Source organism: Aulonocara stuartgranti (genome assembly GCF_965226115.1).
Source record: "Aulonocara stuartgranti genome assembly, chromosome: 8".
Classification (NCBI taxonomy): Eukaryota; Metazoa; Chordata; class Actinopteri; order Cichliformes; family Cichlidae; genus Aulonocara; species Aulonocara stuartgranti.
This window is the reverse complement of record NC_138959.1, coordinates 16,126,891-16,152,994: the sequence shown is the minus strand read 5'-3', so window position 1 is coordinate 16,152,994 and position 26,104 is coordinate 16,126,891. Positions and strand designations below refer to the sequence as shown.

Sequence of the window (26,104 nt, the reverse complement as noted above, 5' to 3'; positions counted from 1 at the left end):
ATCTGGTCGGGGGGGTTTTTCTGTGTGGAGTCTGCATGTTCTCGCTTGCTCCCACAGTCCAAAGACATGCAGTTACTGGAGTTATTTTAACTGGTGATTCAAAATTTCCCATGGTTATTGGTCTTTCTTGCAACACGTTGGTGACCATTGGAAATATATATACTCTCCCACTAATATTTGGTTAAATGCCCCTTAGCAGGTTGTGTCTCAACCATAACCAAAGGGTTATGGTTGAGACACAACTTGCTTGTGTCACAGATGCCTGTGTCACAATTCTAGCTGGATATTTAATCACTCTTTTTGGAGGAATTGATGGAATTCTCAATAGGGTTGACATTGGAGTTTTGAGACAGCCATTCTAGAAGCTTAGTGTTAGCCTGCTTTATTGATTCCAAAATCAACGTAACATGTGTTTGGGATCATTTCCCTATTGAAACACTCAGTTGTGTCTATGTTTCAAACATCTAACTGTTGATTTAAGGTGTGCAATGTACCAGCACCACTGGGAGCAGTCCCAGAGCATGATGCTACCACCAGCATGCTTGACAGCTGATGTTTACTTCTTGAAACATCCCTCTGTTGTTGTGGCCAAATAGCTCATCTTTTTCTCATTTGACCATAATACTCTTCCCTAGAATGTATTTGGCTTGTCCATATAGCAAATCTAATTCTAAATTGAGCTTGAAGGTGTCAGATTTGGAATAGATGTGCATTCTTGGCCAGAGCTGTTGTTCTTGAACATCCTAACCAATTTTCTCTCTTATCCGAGGGTCTTCTTCCAGACCTTGGCAAAATGAGACATCAAAATAAGTTGTACTTTAATAAAGTTTGAACTGATTATCTTGGATAGTGCCGTTGTTTAGAAATGGCTCCAAAATACCTTGCTAGCTTGTGTAAATCTACAGTTCATATTAAATCTTCAGTGAGCTACTTGTACTTTCCTATTGCTCTGAGTGTTGGACACTGTAAAACCTTAAGCAACACATAAAAGATTTAAGTGAGTGTATGTTTATATTTGAGCCTGTAATGTACAATGTTGACCCTGTGTCGATTAGAGAAAACTCAAAAGACTTAGAGACTTCCATCTGCCACTGAGGGTGCTTAAGAACTTCTACTCCTGCACCATTGAGAGCTTCCTGATGGGAAACATCTGCACCTGGTTTGGGAACAGCACCAAGCAGGACAGACAAGATCTGCAAAGAGTGGTGCACTCGGCTGAACGCATCATTCGATCAGAACTTCCTGACCTGCTGTCCATTTACACCAAGCGGTGAAAGACTAAAGCCAGGAAGATTATGATGGACCTCTACCATCCCAACAATGGACTCTTCTCACTGTTGAGGCCTGGGAAGCGCTTCTGCTCCCTTAAGGCCAAAATAGAAAGAATGAGGACGAGCTTCTTCCCCCAGGCTATTCGGACCCTGAACCAGGTGTAGGACTGGACTCTGCCACACGCATCACATCACCACACGCACTCTGGTTTTTTGCACACTTCTTATAATTAATAAGTTCTTCTTTCTTTTTTCTTTTTTATTCATAATTTATTTCATGAACTGTTATTTGCACATTTTTACTGTAAATTTCCAAGTTAAAACCTGTAAATTTTGTAGTAATCTGTAAATCTTACTATCATTTAATGGTCGGGTATTGCACAGCAATAAGCATTTCACCACATGTTGTACTGTGTATGGCTGTGTGTGTTAATTCAGATAAAATTTGAATTTGAAAATGGAATTAAACTTGTGCACCCAGAATACTTTTGTTGTTGTACAGTCATTACACCCCAGAAAAGAATAGTTCAAACAAATAATTAGGCTGAAAATAAATAAGCTGAAAATCACCGTGACATGATGATAAGTGTTTATGAACTTCAGACCACATTTATAGATGGATATATAGCAGTGGTTTGTGAAATTACTCCCAGACAGCAGGGTGTGCTATTTGTGAGACACTGCTATAGTGGTCCAGCTCAACAGCCAGCTAGCTAACAACAACACAAGACTCCGGCCAACTAGCGTTGTAATTAAATCCAACATTAAGGTGAGTCTAGCGGAAAATAAAAAGAAAGCCGTGAGATAGGGATTAAGGACTTAAAGAAACACGACAAAGGTAGTCGTGTAGCATTTTTAGCTGTAGTTTGCGCAGTTATTTCCCCGACCTTTTTGTTTGGCTTAGGTTAGCTGCTAAAGGCAAAGGGCTAACTAGCCAACTAGCTCTCCCCGCTTAAGCTGTGGTGCTATTGGTGCATTGTCTGGATTACCGGCAGGATTTATGTATTAATAGCTATGCCAGAGACTGTCACGTTTCTTTTTTATGACCACAATGGTCTGCATTCGTAATTAAAATGCGGTGCCATTTCAAAACGAAATACCGGTGTCGATTAGTGCACATTGTTAGCAGGTTAACTACCTGCTACTGTCACCGCCTACATTAAGTGAGTTTTACTTCCCTGCATGAACTAAATTAAAGTACAGGCTCTTCAACTTCAAAGAAATACTCAGAAAAATACCATGTTTAAACTTTGTGGTGTTGCATTCAATTAGATTTGGAATTCACAACTGGGCCTCCGTCATACTGTTTATTGGAGTCATTCACTCACTGCTCAGTCAGTGCAGGCTGTTTTAACTCGAAAGGTTTATCCGTGGAAGTGCTCATGTGGTTATGACTTGTATTCCTGTAAAGTGTATAAACCATGCTGCTCACAAAGTGGTGAGGTGACCAGCTGTCAGGGATTATTGTTTGGGTGGAAATTGTGAGTCAAAGTTCACTGTGAACACTGATTGCCTTCTCGGTTTAGGCACAAAGTAATGAGTGAGTCAGGTCAGTGTAAACAAACAAAGTCTTAAACCAGTCGTGTTATTTATGTGTTTATCTCAAATCTAAAGGAGGACGTCTACATCTCTGATGCAGCTGTGCTGTATTTCTGGCAGGTAAACTGAGTTGTAAACTGTGGCTTTGAGAAACTTTGTTTTTAAGAAGCCTTTCCCCCCGCCAATCAAATAATTTATCAGAACATAGACTTGCAGCTCTATATTTAGGTGATGCTGAGTATTACTTGCAGTGCAGGGCTGTCTTGCAGCAGTTGCACTGATTCCAGCAATGCATTTCTTTTGCCAAATCAAAAACCTGCCGTGCAGCAGACTTGAAGTGGCCTTTAATCTGTTTTTTCCCTGAGCTCATCTTTTTTTTTTTCACCCCCCCTATACTTAACTCAGTTGAGCTGAGTTCACCTTCAGTGGGATGACCCACTAAGAAAAATCCACTGCCTGTGAGCTTTCATTGCTATTTTGTTAAAAACGCATAGGTTGCAGAGTGACTGCTGCAGCTGAAATCTCAAATAGGTTTTCAACTTAATGCATATGATTGTGATTTCTGAGTCACAAGCATTGGCTTCATCCCTAGGAAGGGCTCAGTGATGGGTTTAAATTACTGCAATCAAAAGAACATTTTAATTAATATTTGGGTGATTTTTATTTAAAAAATTCAGACCACTCAGTCAGACCACTGACTGTTGTGTTAATGAATGGCATCTGTGCTACTTAATTTTCCCTTCTTACATAATAGACATGGTTGACATGTCAGGATTTGCGCTAAAGGGATGCACTCTGGGTTTATTAGCTCATTAAGATGTAGGGGATTATGTATTATTATGAGCACACTGACCCTAAATGCAGGTCTATGTTAACTTATTTCATTTCAGTTGAGTACTGTGTGGTTAGATAAATGTCTCCAAAGGATCATTTAGTTTTTGAGCTTCAAACCCCCCCCAAAACTAAACCAATGTTTGATACAAAATTAAGCAAATTGAAAACAGTAATACTACTCTGATACTCCCATGTGTCTTTGGAGGTTAAGACAATAAGTGTATCTGTTGGTAACAATATGAACCAGGTGACCAGTGATCTTAGCAATGCATTGAGGCCTGTCCTCCCTTTAACCCTCATGTACGTGGTGAAGCGAGCGGGGTTTTGCTCGGGAAGTACAGACAGGAGCCGAAACCTGGCTGCTAATGCTTTTTCGCCCTGTCAAATCCCCTTCAGTGTAATTGCGGGTCTGCGCAAAGTTGAGGATGAGAACGAGGCAAGCTGATCGCTGTAGCAAAATCAATAGTTCATACCTCTCCGAGATTGAGTTTTTAGGAAAGGAGGAGCACCGTGACCGAGGGCAGAATATGAAATCGCTCCCACAGAGGCCGAACACGCGCCCTGCAATCGATCCCCGGTCCCTGTACCAATTATAGTTTTAAGGTTTTCTGTGGCTTACTGCAGTCCTCAAAGACCAAAGCTTTGGAAACAGACATTGTGTTCACTGACACTTCGACAAGGCCTGCAATTTTTTTTTTCATCCCCCCCGTTGAAAATTGCTGTCTGAAATGCCTCCAAACCTCCAGTCTTTAATTTAGAGTAGAGATTGATTTGTCCTTTTTTTCGTCTTCTTTTTTTTTTTAAGTCAGGTGAGTAAAATGTCAGGAAACACATAACTGCCACAGTGTGTATTCCACATCTCCACAGGTTTTTATTTATTATTTTTATCACCTACAAATAAAACATGTCCAGTATACAGCAGGATCATTTGCATTAACTGCATTTGGTCTTATTTGAATAGGAAAAATATTACTAATAGTTTTTACTTGCCATTGAAAATGCAGCAACAGTTACACTTTTCTTACCATGATTTTAATCATTTATTTATTTTTATCGCATATCCACCTTCATTTGTTGGTGATGGACTCAGTCCTCCTTTGCATAGCGCTGCACAGATATACGGAGAGCTTGTTTCTGCTTGACTCGTTGCATTTCTCTTCCTTTGTCTCTAAAATATCCTGAAGGTGCTCTTTTGGATTCAAGTTAGACAACATACTTTTTGTCTTAGTTTTTGCCCCCCACCCCACTTGTGATTTTTGGCACTACGCTTTGGGTAGTTCCTCTTCTGACAGGCTTCTGCAGACTAGGAGTCATTCATTGTGCCGTCTATAAACACCTTAGCTCTCATGCAGTCACACATCCTCACAATCCCACATCCAGAGCTCCCAGTGTTGGGGGTTTGCTTTGATTGTGATAATTCTGGTCAGGCGCAAACCAAACATACTGGACCCCATCTGAGCTGAGCAAATTTACCGCAGTCTCAGCTGTCCTCTCAATATATACCAGGATCGTTTTTTGTGTTCGCAAAGTAATCGTGGAGTTTTGTGTTGAACTCAGATCCACTTTATAGTCTATGTCACCCTTTGCCAAGATTTGTTTTCCTATTATTTTCTTTTTATGTTGTGTAGTTACTCGGTGGGTTTTTGTAGCCAAAGCTGTCACGTTGGATGATGTCAGCAGCTCTGTGAAGTTTGGCCTTTTTTGTGTTTGAAAATTGAAAAGGCTTGACAAATTGGCAGGTTAATGGAGTTTTATTTCCTGTAACATCTCCCAGGCTTTGAATGTACTTTTGCAATCTGCTGTGTTTTGATTCCAGGTGTTATTATTGTAAGAGCCTTGCCCTACCTTTTGCTAAAATGATTGGACTGTATATTGCCAATATGATTATAGTTGTCTTACACAATACTGCTCTTTTTCTGCTTACATTTTTTTAAAGAAAAGACCTAAGCAAATGAATAATACTTTTTAATTTGCTTATGCCCCTTATGTTACCATTATAAATGGACAATATGGTGGTGGAGTGCTTAGCACGGTCTCCTCACAGCAAGAGAGCTCCTGGTTTGAACCCGCTTGCTAGCTGTAGCTTGTCTGTATGGATTTTGCCTGTTCCCACTTTACCTGCATGGGTTTTCTCCAGGTGCAATGGCCTCCTTCTACAGTACAAAGACACACATGTTAGGTCTTTCAATTTATTCTAAAACTAGGTGTAAACGTGAGTGTGACTGGTTGTCTATCTCTATGTGTGGGCCCTGTGATAGCCTTGAAAGCTGTTCAGGGTGCACCTTGCCTCTTGCCCAGTAACAGCTGATGAGACGCTACCTGAGTTGGATAAGCGGTTAAGATAGATGGGTGTAACGTCATAAAATAAAACCTTTCTGACAGTTTACTTGAAATGTATGAACACTTTGAATGTATGAGCCCATAACTAAACAACCATAACTAAACAATGGTTAAGATAACTGGACTCTAAGCTGCAGTCAAGCACAACAGCATGCTTGAGCCAAAGCGATGTGAACGATAAGCTACAGCAAACTAAAGGAAACTGCATTCCTCCAGTAGGCGTTAACACATTGTTTTTGTCCCTGCCCTTACATCTAAAAGCTCTGCTGTACTTTTTTAAATATGTCAAAAATGTTAACATGGTTATTAGGGAACAACATACATTAGCCAGGTTAGCAGTTGTAGCATTTGTCTTTTAACATTAATTGCACAGGCTCAGTGGACTGCCAGAATGAGTTTTAGTACTTCCCCCTAACTGGTGATAAGTGTTTAGATTATCAGGTGTAAATTAAGCTGCATGAATTTATCACAAACCCTTTGACCTCTGTGAATGACATTTTAAAGTTACTGAATCATTTCCATTTATATAGTGTATTTTCACACATCACAAATTTGTCACAAAGGACTTTATAATCTGCACAGCACGTGTCATCCTCTGTTCATAGGCCCTCCATTCAGAGATGGGAACACGCCACAAAAAATATTTGACAGGATACTGACAAAGACCAAAGAGACTGATGCAAGTTAGTATCAAGAGCTTTTTAACACCAAGTCCTAATGAAACAGCTTTATCTGAAATACAGCAAACCAGCTGCTGCATGCAACTTGCAGTGTACACTAAAACAACACGAAAACTTGCCAATTTCAAATAAGATAAAGCAACAAACCTTTTTGAAATAGGGTTGCAGCGTACTCCTTCTATTACTTGTCAGTGACAAATCTATAAAAATGTCTTAACTGTTAGGTGTGTTGGATGAACAATTCCTGCAGTAAATGCTGTCATATAGTGTGCTTCTATAACCTTCCTGACAGCAAAAGGCACTCTCTGTTTCAACTGCTGTGTGGCTTTAGTGCAAAGCTACAGCAGCAGATAACGTCCTGTTTAAATTAGCAGTAACTCTGTTGCCACGTTGACCAAAAAAGAAAATAATAATAATTAATTACATGCACATATAGCTTTATAGACTCGCTGTAGACTGAAGAAATGAGGATTGTCAGTTTTTGGGTTGAGCAATAATTGTTTTTAAAGAAAATAAACTCTAAGACCTGATAGGCTGATGAGTTCAGCTGTTTCGTTATGAGTGCACTACCCTAAATCTGTGTGTCTTGATTAAGAGGTCCTGCAGCTCTTGAAATGTGCAGAACGTAAAGTTTCCATACAGTGTGCATCTTCACCTCAGTCCACAAATCTATATTTGATTGCTCTCTCACACCTCAGTTTGATTTTCTTTTGTCTCCATCCAACCTGTTTTCATGGCAATTTATCTTGGTGAATAGTTCCTTGGACGGTGTTCCATCTTTCATTCGCTGCCTGTTTTTTCTATTTGGCCTCTCTATCACTTTAAGTTTAATTTTCTTTCTCTGTACTTTCTTCTGTGTCTCCATCTTGCCAGTTGCCACCGTCAAAAACATATGAAGTATCATACCCCAGGAGAAGACTGAATTTCAGCCAGCTGTCTTGACTGTCTGCATGCCTCAGTACATTGAGTTGCTGTCATGTGATTGACTGATTGGATATTTATGTTAATGAAAAGTTACATATTACAAAGCCTTAAGTATGCTGCTGTAGTAGAGCTGGGCGATAGAACGATAACGATATGTATCGCGATATAACTTTTACTCGATAGAGAAATTAAGCTATCGCGATAGACCTCGCCGCTCTTGTCCTCTTAAAAAAAAAAAAAAAAAAGGTCAGCCAATCCAAATTAAGTAGCGCAGAGCCGAACCAATCACAGCCGCAGCGTCACGTCGCGTGACTTGTTACGTACAGCACAAGTGCCAAGCCGCACATGTGTTTGTTTGGGAAGCAGGCAGCGGGTAATGGAGCCAGCGCGTAATGGAGGAAATGAGTGTGCTGACTAGAAAAATCAACCGAGCGTGACCGAAGAGAAAACAGATGATGGTTCCAATGCCGGAGAGATTGTCGAACGGAAGAGCCATAGAAGTTCCGTAGTGTGAAGGTATTTCGGCTATTTCAAGTCTGACAAAAAACAGAGTAGCGTGCACTGTAAATTGTGCCGAAAGCAAGTCTGGAAATACAATAAACTGGTGCATGCGTCACACTGTGCGCCACGTTATTGTTTCGGTGAAATGAATTTCTACAATACTGTTACTGTTAATTCTACTCTGCAGTGTTTAAATGCTTACATATACACACAGTTACTGTCCGTCCACACATACGACTCGGTTCTGCTTCTATGCCCCAGCTTTGTTTACTTTTTCCCACCGAGGCTTCTAGACTTCTGATTGGCCAACATTTCTGCACGGTTAGGAATCTAGCGCCACCTGCTGCTTTGGCATGTTCATAGCAGCGTTTTCTTTCATTTCTGCCTTTATGTGTGGACGGGATTATTTTTTAAAACGAAAACGGAAAATCTCCGTTTTCAAAAATACCCGTGTACGTGTGGACGTAGCCTCAGTGTCTGACTGGAAGCGCTAATTCGTCATTCGGCTTTTGTCAGACTAAAGTAACTGTTAAAACTGTTTGAAAAGCTCAGCTATACAACAAGGAGAGATTGAGAATTTCCTTTTAGTTCTCAGTTTATTTGATATTGACAAAGGTTAGTCAATTTTGTCTGTTCTTCTGTAAAACAAACTAAGATTTATTTTTAGAATTAATATTTTGTTTCTAAGTGGAATTGACAATTTAGTCTGTTTCGTTTGTTCTATTTTGAAACTTAAACGCTTTAGTGGCTGCCTTTTGTGTAGTTTGCAATATTTGCCTTTATTTATCTGAAAAAGTCTCATGTTCCTTAAGTACATCTACCCTGTTGAACTTATTATGGGAAATAAATATTTAAATAAAAACAAGCTGCTGATTATTTCACATTTTACTTGTGAGCAACGGCACATTTAAATCTTACAAATATACTTATTTGGCTTATATCGTGATAGATATCGTTATCGCCTGAAATGAAAAAAACATATCGTGATATGAAAAAATCTCATATCGCCCAGCTCTATGCTGTAGTAATGAGCTCAGCTGATTTTAACCAAGGTTGCTAAGGAAACATGGATAGTCATGAATATCCATTGCAAATCAAATACTAAAGTTAGTCCTGAATCCAGTATTTAATTCCTTGAGCCTTGAAGAACTTTCACTGTTGGCATCTCACCTGCATTCGGTGTAATTATCAGAATCAGAAAGCTTGGCGGTCCCAACCTTCCCACTTGTTACACCAAGTTTTGGTCCCAAATTGAATTTATGGATGAAGACGTAAAAACATTAAAGGCTCCGCGTGTGAGACACCGGTAGAGACGGATGAACGGTTCAAGGACTGTTGAAATGGAAATAAGAAATGGGGGGGGGATGGAAACAGATTAACAGAGATTCGTGTTGTGTTAACACAACACCAATAAACCAGAGGCACTCGGAGGTAAACACTGCAAACACTGTCTGAAACCACAGAAAAGCTCCTCAAATGCGTTATAGATGCAAAGGCATACAGGGAAGGACTTGGTCCGCAGCAAAGGGCACGATATTTGGAAAAGTTGAGGTTTATTGGTGGTGCAGATCCAAACGAATTGACTCCTTCATTTGGATCAATGACGACCTGGAGAGTCTTCCGTCTATTGCATATCCTGATATCGTCAACTATCTGGTTTTCTCGCCAAGCCCATACACAGCAGAAGACCTTAAATCTTATAAAATTTGGAGGCCTATAACCAGATGGTGTGTGGATGGGTGAGGGAGATGCAGTATCAAGTCATCAGCGACAGATGTGTTGTGAATGCCAAAGTAAGTAATGCAGTAACATCTTTAATCAACCAAACCTTAACTGTATGATATCATCCCTTACCAAAAAGTAGCATAGTTCGAGTATATTTTATTAAGTATGCTTAACTATAGAAAAAGAAATGAGCAGAACAAATTCGAATGTTGTCTAGATTTTTGCCTTGTAGATCCTGGTTTAGCTTCGCTAACCGCAACCGCCTCCTTTCCTCTAATAACTTTCGGCATTGTTCTCCCTGATTTGTAATAACTTTTGGCAGTCTATAAAACTGCAAATGTTTTTCACAGTCTGACCGATTGGTACAGCCATAAACACGGCAATAATTCACCATTTCCTTTCGTTCGACGTTTAGACTCTGTTTGATTGCGCGCGCTTTGTTTAACTCCAGTATCTCCAATATGGCGACTTCCAGTTTGATGACGCACCGTGAAAACCCACTATACAATTCTGTGTTTAGATGTGGGGAACTATTTTTTTGTGTTATATACCATATAACATCAACAAAACTAGATTGTTAGATCAAATTTCAAAGCTTTTTAAAGCCCCGTTTGTCTTAATTTCCCACAAAATAAAAAAAAATAAACGGATATTTATTTAAATCTTTTAAAGGGCACCTACAAAAGAGGCGAACGGTTGTATTAAACTTTCCTTAAAGAGGGAAAATATTGCACTTGTTCTTTGTCTTTTCAGTTGTGGATTGATATTTGACTTGTAGGTTTTTATTGATGTTTAGATTACAATAGAGACATGAAGCAGTCAGGCCCCTGTGCCTTATGGTTGACACCACCTTTTTACTAGGAGAAATGGGGAGTTTGGAGTTAAGCTTTGGACTCTTTGTTGTCTTCCAAACTTCCTCAAGCTGTTCCCGGGCAGCTTTGGGAGTGTGTGAATGTCAGGGCAGAAAGGCTTCTCATGAGAATCTTGGATTAAAACAAGATAATCAATATAAACACTTTAATGTTGTGGCTTATTTGTGTGTAAGGAATGAAGTCTGTTCTGTGTGTGTGTGTGTGTGTGTGTGTGTGCGTGTGCGCGCGCGCGTGTGTGTGTACTGATCTGCATGGCGCTTCTGTGTGACTTTAAGTTAATTAGGGAGCGTAGCCAGTGGGTCCAAATTCCTAGCACAGTCCTAGGAGACGGCTTGTTTATTTACAGTTCATTTTTGAGACTTAATTGCAGCTGCAGCAGTTATTGATCTTAGAACAGGCATGGTGCCATCGATCTCCTGCTGTCCTCCAGTGGGTCAGGGACAATTCATCTAACTCCAAGCCAACAAACCTCAGTATTGTGCAGCAGGGGCCACACGAATGAAATGATATTCGGTCTCACCTAGATTAATGAAAGATCCAGCGCCAGTGTCCTGTCTCTGTGAACACTGTATGGCTTAAACTGTTCCAGGGAATAACTTCAAATTTGGCTCAAATGTTCAGGCTAAGGTCGAGGTCACTTGCAAACTTTTACTTAAACTCAAGGATAGCTTGATCAGAAATTCAAGGTCCCTGCAACCTCCCTTTTTATTTTTTATTTTTTTTATCCACAACTCATGAATTCATGCACTAGTCTCTACAGTCTGGATATAAACTGCAGCTCAAGTGGTTGATGGAGGCATCACAGTAAAATGTTTTTTTTGGTTTTTTTTTTTTGTACAGTGTGTGAGTGAAACTTAAACATTTGTATGGTTCAGACTAATTCATCACATTCTCTGCCTGCAGGGGGCAAACAGCTTCCATGTGACACGCACCGATGCAGATGGACGTCTGGGCTGAACACTGACGAGTGGAAGTGACAGATTCCTCTTCCTCACCCTCTTGCCCCAAACATCTGTCACACTGGCAATGTCAAGAGTCCCGAGTCCCCCTCCCCCTGCGGAAATGTCCAGCGGGCCTGTGGCCGAGAGCTGGTGCTACACTCAGGTGAAATGACTCTTGTTTCAGGCTCGCTGTCTGATTGAACCTCGGATTAATGAATCTAAGCCTTTTCTGAATGTATTCTTCCTTTTAACAGATCAAAGTGGTGAAGTTCTCTTACATGTGGACCATCAATAACTTCAGCTTCTGTCGTGAGGAGATGGGGGAAGTCATCAAGAGCTCCACCTTCTCTTCTGGGGCCAATGACAAGCTGAAATGGTGCGTCAGAATGAGGGCTGCTTTGTTGCAAACATTTGGATAATCCCGCTCAGACTGACACACACAGATGTAATAATCTGTCTGATGGAAGGCCTTTCAAGCTGTTTACAAACAGTCAAGCAAACTGCTCAAATATCATTTCAGTTAGAGCCATCCAAGCTCTAAGCTCTCAGAAATCTCTCACTGTGGATTCTCATGGAAATCCAAAAAAGCGTGGCTAACATTTCCTTATGTAGCATCCTAGCTTTAATCAGATTTCTTTTTAAAATCTCTTAATCTGTACAAACGTAACATAAATGTAGATTTATAACACAGGTTTAGCCTGATTTAGCCTTAATGAATGACCTCTAGTACAACTTCAATAAAAGAGCCTTATACACCAAAACAAAGAAATCATTAAACTTTCCTGGTGTGCAACTTCTGCACTTTCCTTGCACAGCATAATAGTCTGGTTAGTAGAGCAGGGCGATATGACCAAAAATATTTATCACGATATACATTTGAAAATTTGCGATAACGATATAACTGACGATATAATTGACACTAGACAAAATGCTTTACAACTCCACAACTTTGATGGGGGTTTTTGCACTAATAATGTATTTTCACTTAAACAAGCAGCTGTTTTTTATGTGCATTAAAGTTATATAAAAATTTAACAGTGCAACTGCAAATTCATTGCTGACAGTTTAACCAAAAGGCGTTTCCAGTGGAAATTGGCCGACATATCCTGAGCACAACCATGTATAAAATCCACAAAACTTAAAAAGAGTTTATACACACACACACAATACGGTAATATTATGTTGAAGCGCAGTACGTATCACTCCGCGAGGCTCCTGCCTGCCGAGGGAGCAGCCGTAATGCTCCGACAATCCATCAAGCGGTGTAGCAAAGTCGTTCTAAAACATTTGACAGATTTTTGAGCGTGTATCACATAAAATTGTTTCGAGGTCAGTAAACACAACCAGAGTTCATACATAAGGCACACGGGATTATGAGGGGCACTGTCGATTTTCAGAAAAATCAAAGGATTAATTTTAAGTGTGCCGTATTTTCCAAACAACACTGTAATAACGACGGCCTGCTAGCATGCTCTACCAAAAATAGTGTTTTGTTGTGTATCTGACGAACGAAAGCTAAACCAGTTCCACACCACTGTCGTTGCAGCATTTTTACAAACCAATTCTGGTTCATCTGTTTCATTCAACGATCCGCTTTTGCTCTTCTCATTCTGCGTCGCCGCCATGTGCGTATGTAAACAAAGGCACTGCGCATGCGCGTTTTACCCATATTCTATCGCGATATTTCATTTTCCTATCGTTGCCCAAAATTACACCGCTATTACCGTGAACGGTATAATATAGCCCAGTCCTACTGGTTAGGAATGACACATACTAATAAGGGTTAATACATTTTTACATTGACCTTCTTGTTGAATCTTCTGTCCCCATCAGGTGTTTGCGGGTGAATCCCAAGGGCCTGGATGAGGAGAGCAAAGATTACCTGTCCCTCTACCTGCTGCTGGTCAGCTGTCCAAAAGCCGAGGTGCGTGCCAAGTTCAAGTTCTCTATCCTCAACGCCAAGGGAGAGGAGACCAAAGCCATGGGTGAGTACAGAATATTCAGTGAAACAGACACATTTTCAGATTTTGTAGGCGTTAATAATTTTTCTGCATTGAGCTTTTGTAAAATAGTTTCTTCTTAGACTTTCCTTATCGTGGCTTCTCTGTGTCTGCTCTGTCTGCAGAAAGCCAGAGGGCGTATCGTTTTGTCCAGGGGAAGGATTGGGGTTTTAAAAAGTTCATCCGGAGAGATTTCCTCCTAGATGAGGCCAACGGCCTTCTACCTGATGACAAGCTCACGCTCTTCTGTGAGGTACGTGGCTACATTTTGCTGTTGCCTTTTCTTTCTGACCTTGCATTTTTGACGCATTGCATTTCATTACATTTGTCCCCTTGAGGTGAGTGTGGTGCAGGACTCTGTCAACATTTCTGGTCAGAACACCATGAACATGGTAAAGGTACCCGACTGCCGGCTAGCAGACGAGCTGGGCGGCCTGTGGGAGAACTCACGTTTCACAGACTGCTCCCTGTGTGTGGCTGGCCAGGAGTTTCAAGCACATAAAGCCATCCTAGCAGGTACAAGCGTCTTCTTCATGTTTATATATTGAAATTTATTCAAGTTTTTGCTAATTAGCGCCATGACTGCAAGTTGTTCTCTTCCTGTTTCCTAGCACGTTCCCCAGTATTCAGCGCCATGTTTGAGCACGAGATGGAAGAGAGCAAAAAGGTAAACCCAAGGTCCCAAAGCTTTTTTTTTTTTTTTTTAAATCCTCAGATTTTCACTGCCGTGATGTGAGGTTAAAACGAGTGAAGGATTGCGTGCTGTCAAATGGCTGCAGCACAGAGCCGTTTGGTGAAACTGAATGATAGCACAGCTGAAATGCAATTGTCCTGCCGATCTTGGGGGTCAGGATTCATCCTTCACTGACAAAGCTGCAGATGCACAGAATAGCTTTTTTTTTTTTTTCCTTTTTCATTTTTGCACAGGTGAGTGTAAGAAGTGAGATTGCAGGAGTGGTTGGGATAAAATGGCCTTTATGAATTTATTAAATTACAGATAATACTGAATTCAGCCAAACTGAACCCTTTCAGTAATTTAACCACAAATGCCTATGGGTATTATTAAGTGACTGCTAATGTAGGTATAAATAATGGATCACACTAGGCTGATATGCAAGACAGTCTCACACTTACTTGATGAATATGCAAGTGCACTCCAAATATTTCAATAAAAAATGTTCTCTTGCTCATGTAAAGCTGCTTAATTACTGATTTCTGCATCTCAGCAGTATAAATAATTTTTATTAAGAATGAGGTCATTGTTTTTGACCCAGTGTGCTGATCTTCTCCTGGACCTGTGCCCCTCTGAGCAGCTACATGTTAGACGCATAGTGGACTGTGACTGTGTTTAAACTAGAGCTGGGCGATATGAGATTTTTTCATATCACGATATGTTTTTTTCATTTCAGGCGATAACGATATCTATCACGATATAAGCCAAATAAGTATATTTGTAAGATTTAAATGTGCCGTTGCTCACAAGTAAAATGTGAAATAATCAGCAGCTTGTTTTTATTTAAATATTTATTTCCCATAATAAGTTCAACAGGGTAGATGTACTTAAGGAACATGAGACTTTTTCAGATAAATAAAGGCAAATATTGCAAACTACACAAAAGGCAGCCGCTAAAGCGTTTAAGTTTCAAAATAGGACAAACGAAACAGACTAAATTGTCAATTCCACTTAGAAACAAAATATTAATTCTAAAAATAAATCTTAGTTTGTTTTACAGAATAACAGACAAAATTGACTAACTTTTGTCAATATCAAATAAACTGAAAACTAAAAGGAAATTCTCAATCTCTCCTTGTTGTATAGCTGAGCTTTTCAAACAGTTTTAACAGTTACTTTAGTCTGACAAAAGCCGAATGACGAATTAGCGCTTCCAGTCAGAGACTGAGGCTACGTCCACGCGTACACGGGTATTTTTGAAAACGGAGATTTTCCGTTTTCGTTTTAAAAAATAATCCCGTCCACACAAAGGCAGAAATGAAGGAAAACGCTGCTATGAACACGCCAAAGCAGCAGGTGGCGCTAGATTCCTAACCGTGCAGAAATGTTGGCCAATCAGAAGTCTAGAAGCCTCGGTGGGAAAAAGTAAACAAAGCTGGGGCATAGAAGCAGAACCGAGTCGTATGTGTGGAGGGACAGTAACTGTGTGTATATGTAAGCATTTAAACACTGCAGAGAGTAGAATTAACAGTAACAGTATTGTAGAAATTCATTTCACCGAAACAATAACGCGGCGCACAGTGTGACGCATGCACCAGTTTATTGTATTTCCAGACTTGCTTTCGGCACAATTTACAGTGCACGCTACTCTGTTTTTTGTCAGACTTGAAATAGCCGAAATACCTTCACACTACGGAACTTCTTTGGCTCTTCCGTTCGACAATCTCTCCGGCATTGGAACCATCATCTGTTTTCTCTTCGGTCACGCTCGGTTGATTTTTCTAGTCGGCACACTCATTTCCTCCATTACCCGCTGGCTGCTTCCCAAACAAACACACGTGCGGCTTGGCACTTGTGCTGTACGTAACAAGTCACGCGACGTGACGCTGCGGCTGTGATTGGTTCGGCTCTGCGCTACTTAGTTTGGATTGGCTGTTCTTTTTTTTTTTTTTTTCTTTTTTTTTTTTTTTAAATTTTATTTTAAGAGGACAAGAGCGGCGAGGTCTATCGCGATAGCTTAATTTCTCTATCGAGTAAAAGTTATATCGCGATACATATCGTTATCGTTCTATCGCCCAGCTCTAGTTTAAACTAGATAAGCAGATAAATGATGCCATTAAATGTTTTTTGTTTTGTTTTTTTACCACTTGAGGCTTTTATACGAGATCAAATCTGCTTTATTTCTAAATGTTTTTGAGCATCCTTTAACACAGTGTGTCTGGAGAACTGTAATGGGCTTTATGTTGGCCTTAGTAACGCTTCCTGTGATCACAGTTAGTTCAAAATACCACAGGTTCATTTCCTCTGTCTTGGTTTCCCTCCACTGGCTCTACGTTCATTTTTAAGATTCATTTTAAGATTTTATTATTTCTTTTTAAAACCTCTTAATGGATCAGCACCACTATATATATTTTTGCACGTGACCTGCTGAACTACATGTTCCTTGAGGTCGCTGAGGACCGGCTGAAAGTCCCAGAAACCTGTCTGAAAACCAGGGGTCAAGCTTCATCAGCTATCATCCCCAAATTATGGAATTATTTCCCTGTACATCTTTGCCTGTTTTCAAAAACGCATCTTAAAACTCATTTTTATTCCTTGGCTTTTAACTCGAGGAATAAAAAAAATGAGAAAGTGTGTTCTTACCCTCGTTTATTATTGTTTTATTGTTCTGTGGTGCTTTCGTGCTTTGTAACTCTTGGTTTTTAAAAAGTGCTTTATAAATAAAATCAGGTTGGATTTAAATTTTTCTGGTGTGATACAAATGTGCTGTTGAAGTGCAGTTAAAGCTCATGTCATCGATGCTTCATTCAGTCTCCATCCCTTGTGTCTTGTCAGAATCGTGTGGAGATCAACGATGTGGAGCCCGAGGTTTTCAAAGAGATGATGTGCTTCATTTACACAGACAAGGCTCCAAACCTGGACAAAATGGCAGATGACTTGCTTGCAGCAGCTGATAAGGTAATATAAGAGTGGGAAGCTGCTACCCGACACTCTGTGGATGTGGGAAAGCCTGTTGCCTGTTTGTAACATGGCCACATACTCAGGATTTCTACAGTTTGAGGCACCTGCACGTTGAGGCCACAGAGCTCGTGCGTGACTAGTGTTGCTGTTGGCTTTCTGTGAACATGAATGGGATAAAATAAAATTACAAATGACTGAATTGGTAAAACTCAAATACAACGAGCCATTTTCTGTGGTTTTTAAGGCTCGGAAAAAATTTGATTTACCTGCCATTAGGGAGTAACCTGGTGTTCAGTGTCTTTCCCAAGGGCACCTTAACATGTGGGGATTGAACTGTCAACCGGTGCAATTAGTGGACAATGGAGGAATTTGAGCCCACTGAGCATGTGTATGAGAGACCTTTTGAATCAAGCCCACAGAGAGCTTGGATCGAATTCTGTTAAGAAAAAAAAAATCATTCGGGGGGGTTGTGACCCTCAGAAAAACTGCATTCATCAATTCACCCCACTTGCTTCTGCAGTGACTGTGGCTATAAAACAAAAGGGCTTTTTTACAGAGTGTGCGTCACATGACCAGTGCAGAAGTTACTGTAATGAGGTTTGGATGCTACCACACAGCTCAGCACTGTTTCTGAGGGCTCTCTGTCAGTTTTTGGAGAATAATGAACAACTACACATGAAATGTTTCATCTAACATGTTTTTTCCCTCCTTTCTTCTCTTGATAATCTAGTGCAGACAAAACCTTATACAACTACAGAGCTTATAGACTGTAATTAGTCCTAAGTATATTTTGCAGAGCGAGCTTTCAGAAATCCCTTGAGGTAAAGATAATTAGTTGCATTAATGCATGGCATGATACAAGTGTACCCAGTAAACCTTTTCCCAGTAAGACTTTATGATTTCAGTGAACAGTTGGATGATTTAACGCTGATCTCACTCCTCCATGACACCAAATGTGGAGCTGGCTTTGAGACAGTTTCCCTCAGAGGTCGAGCATTGAAATGTTTATATCCTACTCTCCTATTTATCTCTTTAAAACATAATATATTTTATAGATCAGACCCCACTGACAACAAGACGAAACGAAGCTTTGTGTTTGAACACTGGAATGGTCAACTGTGACAGCAGAGACCACATAGATACTGATGGAGAAGAGGAAACTGCCAATCTTCTTGTATCCACTCTTTTACAGTATGCTCTGGAGAGACTGAAGGTCATGTGTGAGGACGCGCTGTGCACTAGCCTGTCTGTGGAAAACGCTGCTGAGATCCTGATCCTCGCTGACCTGCACAGCGCCGACCAGCTCAAAACGCAGGCCGTCGACTTCATTAACTAGTAAGTTGAAGAAAAAAGAGCTCATCGTCACATGCAATAGGGTTTCCAACACCTTTTTCACGCACTCGCAGGTCCTCCACATCCACTGTACATCCTGTCTCTGTCATGTCAGTATGGTTCTTGTCGTTCTTCTTTATCTTGGAATCATTACAGGTAGTACCTGAGCTCGCCTCATCTCTTGATGGCTCTGTGCCAGTTAGTGATTTTAATTTCACATATGCCCCCGTGGAGTGGTCTGCCTGATATTATTAAACCCTGCCATGGCTTTCATAGGGATCGGGGCAACCTGACTCCTCACTAGTCTGTTGTCACCTCCTCTGTTGACTGAAAGTGTGATATTAACACACGTCTGTGCTGATGGTGGGCTCAGATATTACTATTATCTTTCTTTCTTTTTTGTTAATGTAGGGCCGGGCGATGTGGCTCGACAAAACATGATTTAACAACATTTCTGCTAACATAATATAATATAATTATATCTTTTCAATATGGACTTCTTTGTCCCCAAAACATTTTTCCATCAGAAGGATTCAAACTCGCTGTGTATCCATAGAAGCATAAATGAAGGGAGGATGTTGTATGATTGAGGAACTGCATTAGCATGTGATTCCGCTTAACTGCTACTATGTGTCCATTTAATTGTTATTTATCGGGCAAAATGGGAGAATGAAAGAGTTTCAGTTTGTGGTACAAAAGAAAAACTGAGTCTGCTTTTGAATAGGAGACAACAGAATGAAGTGTATGGAAGCAAACGGCTAGTTCTGTGACCGTCAGGGCTATAGTCTGTATGTACAGGTGTGGTCAGATGTTTCCACAAGCCTATGTAATGGTGTTCCCAAAGCTCCGACCTCAACCCTGTTGAAAATTTGTGAGCTAAGCTTAAGAGCTGGGTTTATGCCATGAAACTACTCTGCCAAGACGATTCAGGCTGAATCATGCCAGAAGTTTGTTGATGGTTACCAAAAGGTGCAACTTGCTAAGGGACATTTAACCAAATATTAGTAGAAGGTATGTATATATTTGAGGCTGTATGTGTTATTTTCACCCTGTGTGGATTAGGAAAATCCAAAATTAAAATTTGTGCACCCATCTCTCTTTTTTTTTTCTTTTTTTTTTTAAGGCATAAAAGATGAGAACGAAATCATTAAAAATCATAAAATTACCATTACGTTTACACTATGTTTACCTTTAACTGAAAGTGTAACAGTCTGTTGGGAAAATGCCCATCGCTTCCCTTGATCTGTGACCTCTGTGAACACTTCACTGATGACTTTGTGCTCTCGCTACTTTCAGGTAATAATGAATAAAAAGTATATTAGAAAAAAAATTGTCACTATAATCTCAGTCATGATGTGGGATTACACCGGTTTAGGCTTCCAACTCTCCCTTAAGCTTTAGTTGAACTCCTGATTCTGGCTCCTACTTTAAGGATAAACTTTTAACTGGAAATGGAGATTTTGTATCTTTTGAGCACGATTGTAAACCAGCAGCTGGAGTCACCACAGCCCAGCAGTCATTCCTGTTATCATTCTTTGAAGTCTGAAGGCACAGTAATTGGAGTAATTGGAGCATTGTTGTGTAAATTTTCCACAAAGTCTGCATGATAACTAAAAATTGGCAAAGCCACACGCTCACCATCTGACAGGGAAATTTCAGTCAATCAGCCTCAAGCGGACCTTGGCAGAAGTATAACACCTGTAAAATGGTTTCACGCAGTCTGTACTATTCACAGGAAAATTGGATCCAAACAATCTGCCATTATTTAGGATTTCCAGATTGCCTGTCTGTACATTTGTTATGCATGTGTTTACTTAAGGAAAACTTGATTTGTAATCTTTTTTATTTTCTTCCTTTCTCATCTCATCCACCAGCCATGCTGCAGAGGTGATGGAGACAGCAGGCTGGAAGTCCATGGTGGCGTCTCATCCGCACCTGGTGGCTGAAGCGTATCGCTCCCTGGCTTCTGCTCAGTGCCCTTTCCTCGGACCCCCACGCAAACGCCTCAAACAGTCCTAACAGTCCCACAGGAAGGCATCCACACACACTCATACAAACTCACACCTTTGCACATACATGCACTCACAAAAACACACAGATCCCCCCCCAACCCTCAAACACACAGGGACAACCTTTCCCCCTTGCTGTTACCTACTACACTACCTACAGCCTCTCCCCAAATCTCCCCCTTCTGCCCCATCCAGAACCTGCTGTATTTAGTCTCTTCTAAAGATGGAGGGAAGGAGGAGGAAGAGAGGGAGAAGTGGGATTGTTAAGTGGATGTTTTGTTGTTTACAAAGGAAAAAGAAAAACCCACAGCACCCTCTCCTTTCTCCTCGGCTCTGGTTTAGTGAGGTCTCTTTTCCGTGAATAAATCCAAAATCCTTGGTAGTTCCTACTTTGGAATCTGTTCAGGAGGAAGAACTGGACACATGAACCCAACAAGAGCCAACCGTTTTTGAAACTTGGAGGCTTGAAGGACTATTGCAGATAAGGTCTTTTAAGTGTCTATTTTATCACATGGCTTCTTTTTTTGCTCTGTTCTTAGTGTTTGGAGTAGAGCCGTGAGAGAAGCCCAAAAACTAAAGGACACGTGGGCCTGTGAGGGACTAAAGAAGATGAAATGGGCCTTTCAAACTAGAAGACCCCAAGAAAGACAACCAAGGGCTAGTCAAAAAAACAAAAAAGAAGCAGCAAGAGCAGATATGGGCCTAAAATCATCAAATTTTCCCAAAGAAAGTGGGGAAAACATTGCACTAAATTCACAGGTCACCCCCGTGTCAACCCTTACCAGCAGTAAAGTAGAAATACTGTAGGCAAGCACACATTGACGCAAGCTTCTTGGACTAGAGACCCAGCTGGACCACCAAGAACAAGTACCCTTTAAGAAGATTTATCAGCAAGTGACAAAAAAAACCAACACATGATCTCCCATGTAGAACTCTTCAAACTTCATCTGCATCTCTTTTCATTTGTTTTGTTTTGTTTTTTTTGTTTGTTTTTTAATTAGTGGAGAAAACCAGTTTAAAAAGGATACGGAAAATAGCAACGCACAACTGGATGTCATTCTTGGGGAAATTTGTTTTGTGTCTGGATCTCTTTGTAGCCCTTGAGAGAAAATGATGTCCAAGGTGTAGACAGACAAACCTACTAGAAGACAACAAAGGGAGGTTAAGAAATGGTTACATTAGAGTCCGATAAGGCGTGTCGATGTTATTTTATGAGAGGTATTTTTTTTTTCCCTCAAAAATGTTATTTCTATTTTTTTTTTCTTCATGGGAATTTGTACAGACACCAGTGCTTTTGAAGCTGTGTTTAAACAAAAGCATTTTCAACAGAGAAATTCTTTGCAGGCATGAAGACTGAAGGGAAATGAAATTGAAATGAACACGTTTTAATGTTCAGAATAGACATAATGTGAAACACATGCACACCAAGGTAAAACCATATGAAATACATTTTTGAAGTTATCATTTTAACCTGGTGAAAAATGGTAATTGATAGAAGGAACCATTGTTGTTTCTTTCCTGTAGATATCGCTGAATATGAGAAGTGACACTTAGTTGTTGCCATTTTTTGTTCCCAAAAGAATAAACCACAACTATTTTGTATTGAATGCAGTGCAAGCTTTGTCTGGGTATTTCTCTCTGAGTTATGTATGTTGTAGTCAAATGTTTGCTTAAAAGCACATAAATCTCCAAAGGAAAGAGAATTTGTGGAGTTTTGCCACAGAAAAATATTTTGAAGTGAGCACAGACTGTATCCTAAATGTCTTAGATCGTTAGCTATTAATTATTATATATAGACTATATTCTGTCTCCAATACCCAAATTCTGGCAGATGTTGTTGCAGTCTATTATTACTCACTGTATAGCAGCTTAGGAGAACAATAAATCATAGATATTGTTCATAACAATGGACGGTATAAAAGATATGTACAGTCAAGGTAAAAAGAAGTATTAAGGTTTTACATAACAATGTTGTGTAACAATAATAATCTGATCCATAGGTCTTGTGATTGGATGAACCACAACACGTGATGTATTACACGGTGTCATTTTTTTAAAATTTAAAACTAAGTATACCTCTTGCTTCCATAAGAATTTACAGGGTAAGAGGCAACCAGGTGCTGGCAATTTAGCAAATGTATTGAATGTGAACATTCAATGCAGTGCAACACTGAGAAACTGTGGAAAGGAAAAATAGAAATTAAAAAACAAACCCAAGAGTTAGGTGTCACCCAAATTTCATGACATTACTATTAGAAAGTGTGGCTTGTTTTAAAGAATTAGCAGGAGCACACCTTTTCTCTCTAAAAAGAACATGGCAGCACAGCCAAGTCTCATCTAACCAAACCACGAGACTTTGGCAAAAAATCTTTTGAACAGTGGTATAGATTGGCCATAATGCACAGCGCCACGTTTGGTGAAAATAACAGCATATAAGCACAAACACCTCAAAAAAACTGTCAAGTACAGTGGTTGAGGGGCGATGCTTTGGGCTTTTTTTTTTTTTTTTTTGCAGCCACGGAATTTAAGGACCTTGCAGTCTGAGTAAACCATCTACTTGAAACCAAACGCAATAATATTGAGCCCAGCAACAAAGCGGCAGAATGACAGAATTTTTTTTTTCTAAAGTGCTGGATTACCCTTGCAGGAACTTAAGAGAACTGTATAAGCAATCTCAAAAAGCAATCTGAAAATCTCAAAAAACTGAAGGGGGGGTACTGTCTTTGTTGCTATGACGATATTCTCTAGGCCTGACAAGAGAAACCAACAGGGGACAGTAGATTGCACAAAGAACATTTAGTCCATTTTTTAAAAAGTGTTGTTCACTGTAATTGTCAGCAAGGAGAATTATCTAGGTTAGTTTGCGATTTCAAATCACTCTTATCCATATATTATTTTCACTTTACTGAAAACTTCCTGGTGCCGCCCCTGCAGAGAAGCTGAAATCAAATGTCTGCATAGAACTTTAATATGTCTTTGGTAGTGGATGGTCCTCCCACCACTCTGTCCTTGCTAATTTAGAAAAAGCAGTATGCTGCATAGGATGCTGAGACTCCGTAATATGGCTGACTGCACTTGCAGCTGTTGACAGAAGCGTTCTCCCTGCTGTTTCCAGCCACTCCGGGAGCAGCTGGAAACAGTGGTGGATGGTGAGGGGTGTCTTTAACCTCTGTCACCTACTTAATCGAGTTAGCGGCCTGTGTCTGGGTCATTAAACATCCATCTGCCCGGCAGAAAAGGTTAGTTGCCAGTGCCTTGAGTGCAGTGATCGAGCAGATGTGTTTAATTGCACCTCCTGAACCGTTTCCTGAACCATACCCCTGCACTCTCGCGTGCACCTTAGTTTCACTCTGAGCCACTCTGGGTTTAAACTGCAGACACAGTTTAACAAGGTTATAAGACTGAGGTTTATTCAAAGACAGTCTGACATGCCTGTTTAACCTGCCAGCTGTTCAAAGATAATGCGAACCTGCACGTGTGGGCAACGACAAGCATACTTTGTTAGCAATGGAAAGCAAGATGTATTGGAATAACACAAAGCTTAAACCTGTGCGCTTCATCTTTTATAGCCTGCAGCTCTTCTGAGTGGGTGAGTTCATATCAAGAATCATATAAAAATATAAATAAATTCAAATTATTACACGAAAAGAAATTAAATTCTTTATTTAAAAAAAAAATTACAGTGGCATGAAAACAATTTTGAAGGACTGATTTGCAGGACCACAAGTATTTATGGTCCTGCAGCTACAACAACATTAGAGGATGACTATATCTTGGCTTTTATTAAACCAAAAACTTACCATTGTCTGCTTTAACCAAAGAAACATTAAAAAAACAAAGAAACATGAAGGGAATAGCTGATTAATCTGCTGAGTACTACCACTGCCTTTTTGTTGGTAACTACAGTTCAGAAAAAGAGCAAATATCAAGATTTTTGTGAGTATTTTCACAATACTGTGGTTTCATAAAACCATATATTCAAAGGAATAATTAAGAAAGCAATTGCCAGGTAAATCACTCACTTTTAGTTGCACCCTAACCTTTTTTTGTTACATGATCTAAAACACTTTAATCTTAACGCAGGCACATTTTTTGCACTAAAAACATAGAAACTAAAGTGAACTTAAAAACACTTTTCAACCGAATTTCTTGAAGAACCTCAAAATGATCCATCAAACTGGCTCATAGCTGCACTAACTGGATTTCTCTATAGAGGCTTGCTGAGACATCACTCTCCAGTGTCCTTTAACCTGCAGGCAGGTAGGCTGGACTTTGCAGGCTATAGTCCGGGCAGACTTTCTGAACCAGTCTGTAGTCTGTGCTGTAGAAAGACACGTAGATGCAGATGACCTGGAAAGGCCTGGAGCACATCCAGGTGACGTGGCTCTGGGTGTGCTCCTGATCACATGTCTTTGATGGGTCGTAGTTGCACAGCATCACCTTCTTGTTGCGTTCAGTTTTCTCGGAGTCCACTCTGCAGTTGAACGTCTTTGAATCCTTGGGGTGGATCACGCTTTGGCGCTCCAAGTCGAACTCCACCTCTTTCGTCGGTGGCATGAGGCTGACGGACACGTTGCCTACCCCCGTGGAGTTGTGGCGGAAGTAGACGCCAAGAGACCCGTTCCCATGATCCACAATCTTCCCCAATATCAGCAAATTCAGTTTGACCGTCTTTATATTTGAATAAAAGTCCCCCCAGATGAAGGTCTCGGACCATTTAGATGTTCCATGAACTTTCATGATGGGCTGAAGCTTCATCTTTAATGATGGCTTGGAGTGCGGCTGTGAGTTTCCTTCAAGTATTTCCCCAAATCCCTGCTTTGAAAGAGGGATGAAGGGATTACGGGGCAGCTTGTTGTGCTGAGTTAGACTCCTCGACTGAAGCACAGAGTTCTTCTGCTGTGAAGAAGCCTCGTGAGCCCTGCTGGGATGAGGCGGTGCTCTCTTGGTGAAGGTAAAGTTGCTGTGTGTCTGGTGTGGTCCAAGAACCAACTAGAAAAATAAGCACAGGAGAAAGTTATAGACTGACCCCATCGGGAAGTAAACTAAGTGCTAGCATGAACGATTAAAAACAAATCAACAAAAAAGGTTTTTGAGAAGTATTCTTAATATTGTCAGACTCACACACCACACAAATATTGTTAAACCTCACTCAGCATGTTTTAAGAAACTTAAGTCTGCAAAGAAAGTCGTCATTAGGATAATGCATCAAATCTAAAATATGTAGAACTTGAAATATTTTCAAAACCCTCTTAAAATGCAGCATAACTCAACTTTGAATGTATAATGTGTTTAATGCTACCATTCATTTCACTCACCAGACATATGGTTCCTTTCAAAAGTATCCAAGCAAAGCACTGAAAGCCAATCTTCTCCATTGTGCATAACCTTCACGAGCCATCCACTGCTGCGTTTCATTCAGGCAAAGCGAACTTTCCGATATCCTAAACAGACACTTTCTTTAAACTCTCTCCCAACTGGAAACCTTCACTGTGCTGCTGC

The 26,104-nt window shown here is 40.3% G+C and overlaps 2 protein-coding genes across 2 annotated transcripts; one reads left to right on the top strand and one right to left on the bottom strand.

Annotated features, from left to right (window-relative positions):
* Positions 1 to 1,922: 1,922 nt before the first annotated feature.
* Positions 1,923 to 22,209, top strand: LOC309712758 (speckle-type POZ protein). The gene is made up of 10 exons (XM_082543823.1): positions 1,923 to 2,040; positions 11,590 to 11,790; positions 11,882 to 12,003; positions 13,461 to 13,612; positions 13,753 to 13,880; positions 13,966 to 14,143; positions 14,239 to 14,294; positions 17,136 to 17,258; positions 18,454 to 18,596; positions 20,468 to 22,209. Exons 2-10 carry the CDS (start codon positions 11,713 to 11,715, stop codon positions 20,610 to 20,612), a joined length of 1,125 nt encoding a protein of 374 aa, XP_082399949.1. The 5' UTR covers positions 1,923 to 2,040; positions 11,590 to 11,712; the 3' UTR covers positions 20,613 to 22,209.
* Positions 22,210 to 24,368: 2,159 nt separating this feature from the next.
* LOC309713190 (neurexophilin-1-like) lies at positions 24,369 to 26,104 on the bottom strand. The gene is made up of 2 exons (XM_082544594.1): positions 25,921 to 26,104; positions 24,369 to 25,594 (listed from the first exon to the last, which is right to left on the bottom strand). Exons 1-2 carry the CDS (start codon positions 25,978 to 25,980, stop codon positions 24,848 to 24,850), a joined length of 807 nt encoding a protein of 268 aa, XP_082400720.1. The 5' UTR covers positions 25,981 to 26,104; the 3' UTR covers positions 24,369 to 24,847.